Source organism: Agelaius tricolor, unplaced genomic scaffold (assembly GCF_023055355.1).
Source record: "Agelaius tricolor isolate 1412-34295 unplaced genomic scaffold, bAgeTri1.0.p SCAF_8, whole genome shotgun sequence".
Classification (NCBI taxonomy): Eukaryota; Metazoa; Chordata; class Aves; order Passeriformes; family Icteridae; genus Agelaius; species Agelaius tricolor.
The window spans coordinates 14,544,095-14,558,184 of NW_027269268.1; the positions used below are offsets into that span (position 1 = coordinate 14,544,095).

A 14,090-nucleotide genomic window follows, 5' to 3' on the forward strand; every position below is an offset into this window, starting at 1 on the left:
CTAATTTCTTTTTCATTTCCCATTTTTGGGACTGAATTATATTTATTTTTTTTCCTTCCCCCTCCCACTGGCTACTTGACTTCTCAGCTGTTTTTTCAGATGTCTATCTTGGCAGCAATGCCAGGCGGTTAAATTCTTTTACTGTAATAGGGAAGGATAACTTCCCCAGTTATAGTTCCTTGTAAAAAGTACTAAGTTTGGGTTTTCTTAAGCTATGTAAGGTTTCTGATTTGAAAATCACCTTTACGTCCTTTCTTGTGGCAGGACTATAAAAAGAGGGACTTCTGAGAGGGGACTCAGAATCCTTGGCATAGGTGTAAGCTGGAGGTAAGACAAAGGATTAAATCTGTTACCAGTTATTTAAAAAGCTGGGGATAGGTCTGAATCTGTTTCTAGGAGCTGGGGTCTCCTGTCCATTATTCACTTCCAGATAAATTGTACATGGCCACATCAAACTGGAGCAACAGTTTTATCCACATTTTCTCTGTATGGGATACCTGAAGTGCCAATTGAACTGAATAAAGGGGAGGTGGTTCTTCAGCTCTGTGTTGAAGTGTCAAGTAGTGTGCTGAATAAATGTGACGTGCTTTGGTTAGCTATTAATAAGGGGGAAATTAATACCGAGGGGATATCACAGTTATAGAGGACTCTCTTGCAGGCGGGAAGAGGTTGAGTGTCAGAACCCAGGACATCCCTCTGGCTGTCCTGAGCAGCCAAGACCCCTGCCAGGGGGCTCAGAGACCCTGGCACAGAGCCCAAGATGCCTGTGGTTTTGATTATGACCTGTGGAGCAAGTTACCGACCTTAGATGAAGATCTGCAAGCCATGACAGTTTGAGTAGAATGATAGTGGATTTATCATGGGGTGAAAAAGTAGACTTTGGGGCTTTTAGCATGGGGGTTCAGGGGGCAAGATGGAGGAATCTGAGCATGTCCAGCCTTTCTTCTTCTTGGCCTCCGTCTTCTGCTGTGATGTTGGCACTTTTACATTGGTTTAGAGTAGAAGCTCACTGTCTAACATAGGTGATGGGTATTGGAAAGTAATTGTAAACATGTATACCTAATTTTTAGTATAAAGACATAACACTGCTCCGGGGGCAGGCAGAGTGCCTTGACTGTCTTGCTGAGCAGATCTCAGCTGGACAGGAGAAAATATTTTATAGATAAGATACAATAAACAACCTTGAGACCGAGAATTGAAGAGCTCTGACTCCTTCTTTGAGCACTGGGCTGGGAAATGAGACTTTCGAACTTTTCTTGGGGTCACTCTGACCAGCGAGAGGCCCTGAGAGTTGAGCAAAGCATAATTTTCCTTTCATCCTCATTGCTTAGACAGAGGAAAACTCAGTTCTGTCTCAGCTGCTGTATGGATTGCAGGATATTTGTGTCTCTGGTACCAGTGCAGGCTTTGGATATTGTCCAGCAGCACCCAAAACCCAGGTTTTAAAGACTTGAAAGTGATTGAGTGACTTTAAGACATGTACCAAAAAAAAAAAAAAATTAAGTAGAGGTATTAATGTATACATAGCTTTTACATTCATTTTTTTTCAATAAAAACTATCTTGCTAAAAAAAATTAAAAAGCATCTGTGCTAAGCATGAACAAAGGTATGTTTGGCTTAACTTTTTATCCATACTGGTAGCCAAAAGCAGATACCTAGGGAAGAGTTACACTCTTACCCTCTTGATATGATACTTCTCTGAGTACTCTATTTGGAGTTTGTAGCTTAGTAATTGTCTGAACAAAACACAGTTTTTAAATGTTATTAGAGGGTCATCCTGTGTGGAGGGATAGAATGTAAGAGAATAGTACAGAAGGTAATCTCACACCTGAGGAGTTGCAGCTGTACCAATCACCAAAGATAAGGAACAGGCCTGCCCTTAGTAGACCACAGCTGTGTCCAGTAAGAAGACAAGTACTACAAAAGAGCTGGAGTTTGTTGGTTTGCGTGCTGCAGAGGGCTGGAGTTTGCTTTCTGAAGAAGAAGGAGTCAGTGCTGTGAGGAGCTGCCCCTGAGAAATCACTGAGAAGGCATGTCACTGTTGCAGTAAGTTGACAACAATCCTGTGCTGAGGAGTTCATTAAATTATTGAGCTGTTAACTTGTGCTGGAAGTAACTTGTTTTCTCTTGTACTTTGCACCCTCTTCACTGGAATATTCTGTGTTCTACTTAGCAGAACTTAGTTCTTCAAACTGGGTTAAGTAAGACAAACTTTTTCACTCACTTGTCTTTAGACTGCATTCCTTTGATCTAAATGTTACCTCTTTTCCTTAGAGAAAGATCTTAACTGTCATTGTTTATTTCACCAAAATAGGAACATCTTTACTGTACTATATGCCTCTCAGTAGCTGAAAATACTTGTAAGGACAGTGTTTACTGTTCTTGTAAACTGGCCCAACAATTCTGCATTTGATGGTGGTGTTGACACACACACAGTTGATAAAATATGTCTTTTGCTGGCATAATGAAATGATTTGGTTTTTCTGTGTGTATATGAGAGGTAGATTTATTTTTTCCTGTTGGGAAGGCTATTGACTTTTTTAATAGTTGGGAGATTTTAGTCTGTGATGAGGTGTCACTTTTAGGTACAGTTTGTATGGGATGTGGTGTGCCTTTACTTCTCAGCCTAAGATATATCCTGTGCATCATTCTGTGGTGTGTGAGTTGAAGTGCCTGTGTTGGTCCATTATGTTTGAAGCAGGCTGACAGTGATGCGTTCACAATTCTGTGTGTGTCATCCTCCATGCAGAGCGCTCACATACCAAAGCTGATTTTCTGTGACTTTTCTACCATTAATATACCTGGATGGGGAGGACTCCTGTGAGCATTTGTCTGAAATCTATGCTTATTCCTAGAGCCAGCTTGGGAGCAGATGTGCTTTTTCCCTTCTTAAACAACATGGAGCCCTATAAAAGGATACATTTGTATTTCCTGCTGACACCTTGGTTCATATGTCTTTAGACCTAGTCCTTGCAGGTAAATCATTAATAATAGCACCTCTGTCAGAAGTGACTAGGTGGATGGACCTGGTAGAAATAAGCTGAGTCCTACTCAATTCCTTCATATAGCCACAGTCATAAGCTTGACCAGTTCCACACCCATTTAAGGGGAAATTAAACTTTTTTTTGATCAGGAAGTTAGCTCCTCACATTCTTGTGCAACACATTATTTTAGGTTTACAGGTGTTCTCTTTCTAGTGTTTTATCCAGGGATCTAGAGAGTACTACTAATAATTGCTGAACTGTGGCTTAATACCCACTTCTGTACCAAGAAGAGGTAGAAGCTTCCAGGAGGGGCTTTTGGAAGTTATGGAACTGGGATCACAGAGTGGAATGTTCTTGGTATCACCAAAGCTCAGGCTTGGAGAAACCTGATTTAAGGTGACTTGTTAAAGCTTCAGTGATAGAGCTTCTTTTCTTTCTGCTTATGTGTCTAGTAATGGCAAAAAGCTGTTGGGGGAAAGCAGTTTTTTTCTAAGCATGCCTTTGATATCACTAGTAATAACTGTTGGAAGTCTAATCACTTTGTGAAGGCTAGCATAAATAGCTATGCTCTAGAAAATTTCTGGAGTATACAGCTTTAATCCTGAAGGCAAAGGGATCTCACTTGGGTTGGGAAGTAGCCAGTGGTCAGAGTTTGAGAGCTGATCAAGTTGGTTTGTCAGCTAGCAAGCTGTTAATCATAAAAATACAAGCTGCTTTGACATATATGAGTAAGACAAGCAACTTCAGAGGCAGAGCTGATCTAAGTAGTGACTGAGTGTTACTTGAGGGAGAGCCAGGACATGGCAAGAGATAGTTGGTAACTTACGACAAACTTCCACTCTGTGCAGAGACACCTGAATCAAGCACTCCACCTGTGCTGCAATGTAGAGCAAATTAGATTACATTGCTCTGGAAAGCTTTGCTTGAGACATCACTCTGAAACTACTCTGACTCAACTTGTTGCAGGTGTCCCCTATGTCCTTGTCATAGGAGAGATGTCTGACCTCACACAGCTGTTTGTAAAGCCACGGTGCTGTTCAGTTCTGCCTTCTGCCACTTAAAATGGGGTTAATAATTTTCAGCTGGATTCATATGGATACAATGAAGAATGCAAATTGTGTAGTCAATTAAGAAACATTCTGGCAGTCTAAGAGCCTCAGAGCCTGCAAAATGCACACTTTGTGTTAAAAAAAAAACCCAAAATTGATAAATTACTGGCCTTGACTTTGAAATTTTTTCTTTTATGTTTTTGGCAGCATTTGTGGTACATAAACTGTGTCACAAGTGTATTATTTAGTAGAAAGTTTGCTTTCTTTGTGACTAGTAACTTGTTCTCTTGAATTATCTTCTATGTGACTAGTAAATTGTTCTCTTGAATTATCTTCTCATACTTTGTGCAATATGTCCCCTTCCCATTTAAAATTTTTTGGAGGGAATTTACAAGAGGATATAAATGCAAAATCTTACACCTTCAGTAATACTGCGCTATGTGCACTTTTTTTGAGCTTGAAGGCTTTTCAGTTTACTTAGTTAAATCACTCAGTTTAATTTTTTTCTGTCTGAAGTGGGAGAAGTGCTTGGGAAAGTCTTAGGGAAAAGGTCTGATCCTGGTGTGTGTTGTAATAAAGCAGTGACACACAATGACTTAGCTTGGACTTTTTTCCCCGTTTTTACTTATAGCATAAAACAGTTTTGAAAAGATCATGTCTCTAAGAGTGCTCCTCTACCCTAAGAGCTTCTACTCCCATATAAACTGTGTTTAGTGCTCTAACAAGTGGGATTGCATTTAATAAGAGCATCTTTCCAGCTTTGCTTAAGATCCTGGTGATACCTACAGGTGTGCTTAACCTGTGATTATACACTTCTGTAAAATTTAACTCCTTTTGGAGTCTTGTTCCTAAATCAAGGAGGTGAAAGGAGGAGGAAAAATACCTAAGGAGAATCCTAAGTCTTCCATGTCATAAGTCAAACTGTGCACATAGCAGCTTTACAGAGATTGGAATTGGCATTTGGAGGAGTTCTTGCTATGTTGAGATAAAGTGTCATTAATTGGGTGATGGGTGAAACAGTTCAGCTGGACTTAAACTGATCAAACTGACTGGTTGATGCATTTACTCACCAGGGAAAGCATTCTTCCAGCTCTTCAGGGAAGCCAGTTTTTTACCAAACTTTCTAAAAATTTGGCAAAGAATTGTGTCTTAACTAATACCATGTGAAAGCTTTTGACTAACTGAAGGAAGGTTTAAAGTGGAAACCCTGGTGGGCATACGTAACAGAGGGTACAACTGATGCTTCTGTTGCTTTCCTTGCATCCCTCTCATCATTCAGCATGCTCAGCCTTGGTAGAATGTCTTAATGAGATGGAGTGGCAGGCTCTGGTACAACACAGTTGTGTTCTGTCATGACTGTAAGTGAATGGTCCAGCTGTTGTTTGAGCAGGTGAACAGACTGACTTTACGGTGAAATTACCAAGAAGTAGACGAGGAACATGAATAATGTACAGTGAACTAAGAGTGAATGGTTTTAGGTACTAAATCACCTTGTTTTGCCAGACAAATGAACAGAAGTATGTTCTGTTGCAGGTTTTGGAAGGAAGGATGTTGTAGAGCACTTGCTGCAGACAGGAGCCAATGTTCATGCCCGCGACGACGGAGGACTGATACCCCTGCACAACGCCTGCTCCTTTGGCCACGCAGAGGTGGTCAGCCTGCTGCTGTGTCAGGGGGCTGACCCAAACGCTAGGGACAACTGGAACTACACTCCTTTGCATGAGGCTGCTATCAAGGGCAAAATAGATGTCTGTATTGGTAAGTGTCTGTCACTTGTTAGGTTGAAATTTGACCTGATTATGTTTTGTGAGGCTTTAATTGTTTATGTGCTGAACTTGGGATGAAAGCTTGTTTTAAAAGTGAACTACTTTTAATCTAGCAGGTAGGTATAGTGATAGTAATTTAACTTTTTCTTGTCTGTAAAGTTTGCGGAACTTACATCAGAAAATCTATCCTGGAGAGATTGGATGAAGTCTTGTTTGTTAAATTACAGTATTTAAAATCTGGAATATGTAGGTTTGTCTTTCTTGGTTGCTGTCAGGAAAACTAGCTTTATTAGGTGAAGTCTTTGGTTTTTTTGGCTGCTCTATATGTTGTAGTAGTGGTTTGGAAGATGGTAACCTTTCATTCCATGCAGTATGGAGAAACAAGTCAGTCCTTTGGAGCTTTCCAGTACAATTTACAGGACCTCATTGTTCAGTGGTGATCTATCTTCAGTATGTGTTTTTTAGCCTGGAGCCAGAGCAATTTCAAATAAAATTGAACACTTCAACTGTTTAAAATTTGTTGAGAACATACAAAGAGCTTTTCAGTCAGGATGTCTTTAACGTCTGTGGTTTTTTCCTGTACTTAGTAGTACTTTGTTTCTAAATGGGAACTTCTATTTCTATTTTTTTTACGCTTAGAGCAGTTTCTTGAACTTACACTCTTAACTTCTACTCACCTGAATAAAATTATCTGCTCACCATTTCTTTTTAATCAAACATGTAAAGAAAAGCCTGACTTTTAGGTACTTCAGTTAAGATTATGAATATATGTTCTATGTGTTATCCAGATAACAAGACACAATTATGACACTTTCAGATAATGTCTTTTTTTTCTGAAGGTTCTATTACATAGAATTCCTTCATAGAAAGCTACAAAATTTACAGAGTAAAATATCGTGTTAGCTTTTTTGCAATATTTAAGTCATTACTTAAAAATAAACACCAGAAATTGAGTGAAAGAAAACTGGAGGAAACACCAGAATATATTTTTCAGTCTGTTTCTTGTTTCTACAAGCAATGTGATTTCATCTGTGTATGCAAGGTAAAACATGGAGAATATTCTATAGAAATTGAATCTAGTTGATTATGCAGCAGTTTATGGGAAGAGATCCATTGATATAGTAGGTTCCAGTAACAGTGTACTATGACAATGTTGAATAGAAAAGTAAGTTTAATTCCAGTCATTAACTGGAGTTTAGTATGGGATTTAAAGGAAGTATTTACTTTGGTCTGTTTTCTGCTGGAGTCAGCCTGATTTTGGGAACTGCTGACTGAAAATCCAAATTAAATGGAAGAAAGTTTGAGACTAAGAGGCTGAATAGAAAATTGATCTTTTGCTTTGGAAAAGATTTGTCTTTTTCAGTTTTTGAAACCTTGTATTAGAGCAGTAAAGGATGCAGCAGCACACTTTTGTCTTTATAGATTGGTTGTGACAGAGGTTTTAGGATTTGGCAGGGCAAGGCAGCATGGGTAGTGTTGCTTTGGGTGGTTTGTCTAAAGACTTTGATACTCTGGAGGAGTTGGGGCAGGTCAGATGAAGAGGCAGGTTATGTGATACATCCATTTGATGTGTAGTGCTGGTAGAAATTGAAGATATTTAATTTCTGATGGTACTGATCAGAAGGAACTGATGGTACCTTTAAAGTTCGCTCTTAATTCAGCAAGAAGTTGTGGACTTGGTGGAAGGAAGTACAGGATTAAATGTATGGCTTGTGTTACACAGACCTTCATTCCATATTCTCTGCACAGGGTGGATCTGTGACTCTAAATGTTGATGCTAGACTTTGGGCATGATCCATGTATATGTAAATGTTGAGCATGTAGTACTTGCTGATCAAATCCCAAGGCCCTTCTGCCGTCTGGAACAGTTTTAGAGTTCCTTGGAAGCAGTGAGCAGGCTTGTAGCACTACACGCAGTTCTTCTCCAATCTGCTTGCAAGTAGCTGTGGAGGAATTTTGGGGTGTTTTTGTATAATTTATTTTAAACAAACAAGTGTGATGCTGTTCTGCTCAGTTTAGTTACAGTTATCCATGTCTGTTGTACTTCAGTCAGATATTTCATTTGTCAGGGTGAGAGTTCCTACTAAAGGCAGTGGCACTGGTCACCAGATTATTATGTACTGTAGTATGACAGTACTTTGGGATTTACTTGATTCTATAAAACTGGTAGGACATGAGTTTAGACAAAGAGGTCTCTTCTTTCATGTTTGTAGAGATTTTGCAATTTATATCTAGTGGGCAAGCGTGTTTTGTTGTCTTCAGAAAAATTCCTGTTTCTTTCTAGGAGTTTTATATAAAACTTATATTTTGAGGTCTTCAGCTTTAATTTCAAAGTCTTTTGAAGGAACATGTTTTACATCGGGATAATGCAACAATGTTTTTGACAGAATTCAGGGCATGAATTCTGACTAGGAATATTTTAATAGCTTTTTGGACTACATTGTACAGTACTGCTGTTTACACCTTTAGTGTATGCTGTTGCAACTGATATGATAAAAGAAACTGGTCTGTTAAAAAAAAAATAAAATTCGGAGAACACATCCTTGGAGTGCTTCTTTTTAAACAAGCAGGGTGTGCTTTTAAAAAAGCATTGTTTGTAGAACAGGAAATTCTGACATAACCTGGAATTTTTTGCTGAATTTGGATATCTGTTTGAAAAGTGATAGACTGTGTAGAAATTAGTCATCTAACCTCATTTTTGGCTACCTACTCTTGGCATCTTCTTCCAAATGATGAGTGAGAATTTTCCATTTTACCTTCTCTCCTTTGCTTCTTCTTTGCCACCCCAGTCTGCATATTTTCTGCATCACATATAGCATAGAACGCTTTTTTTGGTCACTTTACATGTCAATAAGAGAAAAAGTGATAACTGGACAGAGTGTGGAGATGCAGCACATTCATGAATAATGATTTTTCGGAGAAAAATCTCAGACATTGAAGCCTAGTAGGAAGACCAGCAAAAGACACGTAGTGACTCCAGCAGTAGAATACTCTTATGTCTAGCACAAGTGTTGGAATGGAGTGTCTATATTTGTGCTCAAGTTATGGTAGGTGCTCAGCTTTTGTGCTGAGTTTAGAGTAATAGGTACAAACCCTGCCACTGGAGGAAGCTTGTGTAGAAATAAGTATATGTGAACTGATGAAAACTCACCAGGCTGTGCACCCAGGAAACTCTAAGACAGCAAATAGCTCATGTGAGTTCTTTTTGTTCTGTTTTACTGATTGCACATTGCAGTTGTAGGGCAGTGTAGAGGGGTGCTGAGTGTGGCAGGAGTATTGGCTCTCCTGGGTGGCAGTCACTTTTGTGTTCTGCTTCTGGAGGGGAAGGTCTTGGTAAGCAGTACTCAGCTGGTTTGCTGACCATCTCTTGCAATGTATTCAGTCACTGCAGATCTGTTTAGTTGCCAAGTAATTACTCTTGAAAACACTGTTTGCTTTATGTAATCAGTTTTTGGACTAAATTTATTGAAGCATTGGAACCAATCGTTAGCATCCTCCAGTATTTATGACTTCTACAATTGGTTTATCTGTCAGGAAGATGCATTTTCAGTGTCTGAACTGCTTCTAGAGCTAATGAAAAGTGGTTTTGTATCTCAGTGTTGTGTTTTGTCCTGGAATAGTGGATGAGTGGTGAGCTCTGCAATGTGCATTTGGAGGAATACTGCGACGTCAGGGTAGTGACTGTTCTCCATGTTGGGCTGTGGAGAAGGAATTATCTGTTTCTTCAGTCTGACTGCAGCATAGACTTTCACGTGAAGATCCTCATATATCTTTTTTTTTTTTCCAGAAATGAAGCTCATGATCTCAGACTGTAAAATCCTTGAATGTATCCTTCTTTCCCATGGCAGTCAGCAATTTAGGAACTTGATAAAGAGCCTGCATTTGAACTGTGTTGCATAGCGATTTGTGTACAAAATTCCTGAAAGCTCTAATTCACTTCTTAAATGCTGTAATACTTTTGGCTTTGAAGGTGTTCTGTGGCAAGAGAATTTTGTGGTTTAAAAGTCTTGCTGAAAGAAAACAACCCTTCCTTTTTATGGAAAGGGGATTATTCTTGATTTCTTGGTGACTTTTATTGCAAGCTGTTCAGGAATTTAGTGAGAATTAGTGAGCAGTCATATCTGTTTGCAGTTTGTATGTCCTTTATGATTTTATAGATATCTTTTTTTTTCCTTCCAATAAATGTCTCTTTTCCAAGCTGAAAAGCATAGTCTTCTGTTAAGTCATCCTGTTGAATATTCTGGTTTTTCTGCCTCCTGCCTTCCTTCACTCTCAACTTTTTTTAGGGGTGAGCAGTTGGTATGGAGGATATGGACACCAAAAATGGGCGAAGTAGATTTATGGGGTAACCTAATTTTCTTTCTGGTTTGGTTTTCTGGTTGCTGAGCACTGCATGGGAATAGTTCAAGGTAGTTCCTGTGTGCTAACAGCTCCTTTAAAACTATTTGTGTAGCACAGTTGGTTTTTATTTCTTGTTAAAAAAAACTAGGCTAAAAATAACCTTACAGAAGCTGCGCTTATGCAGTTTGTCTGGGTTTGCTTTGCCCTCCAGTGCATTTGTTTCTGCAGAAGCTGTTCTTCCAGAGATTTTTTTTTTTCCATGTGGATCTCCAATTAAGTGTTGATATCTATAGGACTGCTAGGCTAAATATTATCTCAGGTGTCATACACCTGTTTAGTTTTTAAGGGCATCCTTCAAAATATGCAAACACCAGCATATCTGTGGTGAGGCTGTGATTTATGGATCTAAACATGCTGTAGTAATTTTAGGGAAATAAAAAATTCTATCTACTGAAAAGCTCCTTCATCACTGTACAAAGCTGTAAAAGTTTTTAAAAATCACTTTTAGTCCATGCAGTGTTGAAAGGATCCACCTAGAATTACTTAATGTGACTTGAAAGTAGTGTTTTTACTGGCTTCCTCAGGCTAGTTATAAAATCTACTGCAAAGATCCTGTGGCATGATGAATTTACTGTTCCAGTGCTATGAAGTGATCTCTAATGGTACTGTCAAGGTGCATTTGTCTCTTTTTGACCAGAGAATTTCTGTGTAAGTTGATTTTTTTTCCTCTACCCTTTTTGCACTTGAACGATACAACAAGCAAGCAAGCTAAAACTTTCTTAAGCTAACAGCTTTTCTTATATAAGTTGTGCCCTTAATATAGAGATCACTGTTATTTAAATGCCTCTTTGTAAGCATGTCAAAACATTCCTCATCCTGCTGTGCTTCCTTACAACTGAGGAAGGAAAAGAATTCATTAGTTATTACCTTCTGCTAGTATACATGTTTTGGCAGAAAGATGTGGAGGGACTATTATGTGACTCCTTTCTGCGTGGTAGATAAACCTTCTGTTAGGATTTAAAAAAAAAATCTATGAAAGGTATTCTATGGGTAGAAGCAGCACACAGTAAACCTCAAAGGAATTGTAGAAATGGTAAAATCATTGAACTACAAAAATCTTTGAACTACTCATTTGTTTGGTCACCTTGCAAAGAAGGCATGTACAGCAAATAGTGAAACTATTGCAGCTTATGGTAATTTTGTCCTAAGAGATTTTAGAATGCTTAGAATGCTTCCAAGCAGAGGAACTGTAATACTGCAAAAGTTAAAGCAGTGTCTAATTTTACTACCTGAAACAGTAATAAGAAAAATCATTAGAAGTGCTGTCAAGGAGCAAAATTGTATAGCAGCCAGTTCTTTTTGGAGGTGGAGTGACCGGGAGAAGATTTGGTATCTTAACTGAAAATTAATTAAACTGACTTAGATTTATCTGCTGGGTAGACAGAAGCCTGTAAGAAGACTAGTAGCTCCTTAATAGGAATTAGAGGGGATTTTGGTAATTGAAGTCCACTGGGATCTGGTTATGCATGCTGTTTGCGGGAGAGATGTACTGAATTCCTGAAGCCTCTCTTGGAGAGCTGGTGTTCTAGAGGGAAATTTAGATACAAAGAGGCATCCTGGATATCTGATGTTCAGAGGCTTGTAAAATAATTGGAAAATACTCTCAAGTAAGTACTTTAAAATGTAAAACGTTTTCACTGTTGCTGTTTATATCAGAAGATTCTTAATATTGTTACTATTCCTGCTTTGACTTTTGAACTGCTGGAGTACTACTGTTACTGACTGTTCATAGTGTGTTGTGGGGAGACAGTGACTTGTATTTGAACTTTAGGTTGCAGAAGAGTTTGAAGAACTTTAGACTGTTCTTGTGTACCTGAATTCTGAGTTTTGCTCCATTAGGAGGACATTAATTAATCCCTACAGTGTGGAGCTTTCCTATCTGTTAGCTGCTGTTAATGTTGATATGAGAGGAAAGATACTTTCTATTTTATAAGCTTAACCACAAGCAGTCCTTGTTAACAGCATCTATCTCTTATATGTTCCAGTATGCAAAATAAAAATCCTAGCTATTCTTAATAGTAGTTATTATTCAGATACTGATCAAAGCCAGATCAGTTGTTGTGGAAGCAGGCTCGTCAGACTATAAGGGTTAGGAGTTATTTTGGTCTGTTTCTGCTGTGTAAGTTACAGCATTTGTTTGGAACCCTGCTTCTTTGAGTAGCAAAGTGGTTTTAAATTGGTGCATACCTAGTGACTCAAACACCTAATATGCTTCTCAAACTGTTTCTTCATGGGGCCTTTCTCAAAGGAACCTTGCATGATAGCAGACACAGGATGGAAATTTCATGTTTTAGTTTGAGTGGAAGAATACTTTTGTCTCAATTAAGTACTTGTTCCTGGTTTTAAATAGTTTAATGTCCTATAACTGCTTGTTTAAGCTAAGTTAGCCTCTAAATGTCAATATTCATCACGGAAATTAAAGCCTCGAGGGCTGAGTCTCACATTTTTTTGTATCTACAGTGTAGTTCAGTAGTCTGTAGTTCGGACTTGCCCTATTGAAAGAGACCTGAGAATAAGGCTGCCTTCTCTGAGCTGTTGGGGGTGGAGGAACCAGGACTGCAATAATACATTGGTAATTGGGAGGCATTGTAATACTGTTGTCATAGTAACAATGGACTGGAGCGTGAGACAACAGGGCTTTTGTCAAAAGTGACAACAGAAAATGGTTTGGGGCATTCTGCCATGGCATATACAACTGCAGTGCTCCCTGGTGGACTTGGGCAGAAAGACACGAGGGAATGGATCAATTGCTGTATGAGAAGGATACCTCTCCAGTGTGTGGCATTTGTGTGCAGATGGGTCTGTTAGGGCGTGTTGTCTCCAGGAGTTCTGTGCACTGGTACCTGTGCATGTGTAGCTGTGATAGACACTTTTGGAAGAAATCTCTGGGCAGTGTCAGTCACACATATGTACCCAACAAAGAAAGGTCTTGGAGTGCAAGGAACCTTAAAATAAGTGGGTCATTGATGTAAGGTGGAAGTGCCAAACCACAACATTTTTTATGAGGACCAAACACTGAGCTGGATTAATCCTCAGGTTAAATTCTCTTCAGGAACAAAATCAACAGTAAACTTCATAGCAGAGAGGATGATGCTTTGTACAAATCAGATGCCTTCTCTGGGTTTTAATGCAATGCATACTTTGAAAGCTGTCTTTCTTTCCGTTAGGTTTAAATTGCATGAACAGTTAATATGTTAGGACCTATCTAGGTTTTAGACTTTTTCCCAGTCTTGTTTCTTTTTCAAAATTCTGGTGTTGAGAAAAGAACCTTTTTCCTTGTTTGCTTGCTTGGCACAGGAGGATCTCTGGAGGACAAAGAAAAGAGTAATTTATTTTATGATGTTTCTTTACAAGTGCTCATCAAATCAGAATATAATTTCTTGCAGTGAAGGAGGTGGTAGGATAATATGCAAACACTACTGGAAAATTTGCTATAGGGTCTTTCTGGGAAGTTAAGGTCTTCAAAAATACTGATGTTAGCTATTTGCAAATTGAGAGGGAGGGGAAGAAGTTGCATATCATTCAGAGCAGAGTAATGGAACAGATGGTCTCTTGCAGACACTGAAACTGCTTTCAAATGTCCAGTATGGGTTTAGAATGGCTTTGTAAATATCTTGCAGAAATAATTAATGTTATGGGACAATGCTTCTGATTACTGTAGCAATATCTGCTTTTAGCTTCTCAGCGGAACCATGTGGTCCTTAATGCAGTTCATATGTGGTTTAAAAACAATCTGTAGATATATGTGTAGATGTTAAGGGCACAAATGAGTGGAGCACATTCCCGCAGAGGTCTCAGATGCTTTCTTAGACTAATGGAAAACATTGATTAAAGTATTACTACAGGATGTAAAAGTCTTTCTTTTAAAAATGTGTAGGCAAACAAAACTT

The 14,090-nt window shown here is 38.8% G+C and overlaps 1 protein-coding gene across 2 annotated transcripts in view; it reads left to right on the plus strand.

Moving 5' to 3' along the window:
• Nucleotides 1-14,090, plus strand: part of TNKS (tankyrase) — a 128,392-nt gene that overhangs the window by 2,751 nt on the left and 111,551 nt on the right. For both annotated transcript variants that reach the window (XM_071431680.1, XM_071431681.1), the window contains exon 2: nt 5,567-5,791. In XM_071431680.1, coding sequence (XP_071287781.1) covers nt 5,567-5,791 — 225 coding nt within the window. The remainder of the gene's footprint in view (nt 1-5,566; nt 5,792-14,090) is intronic.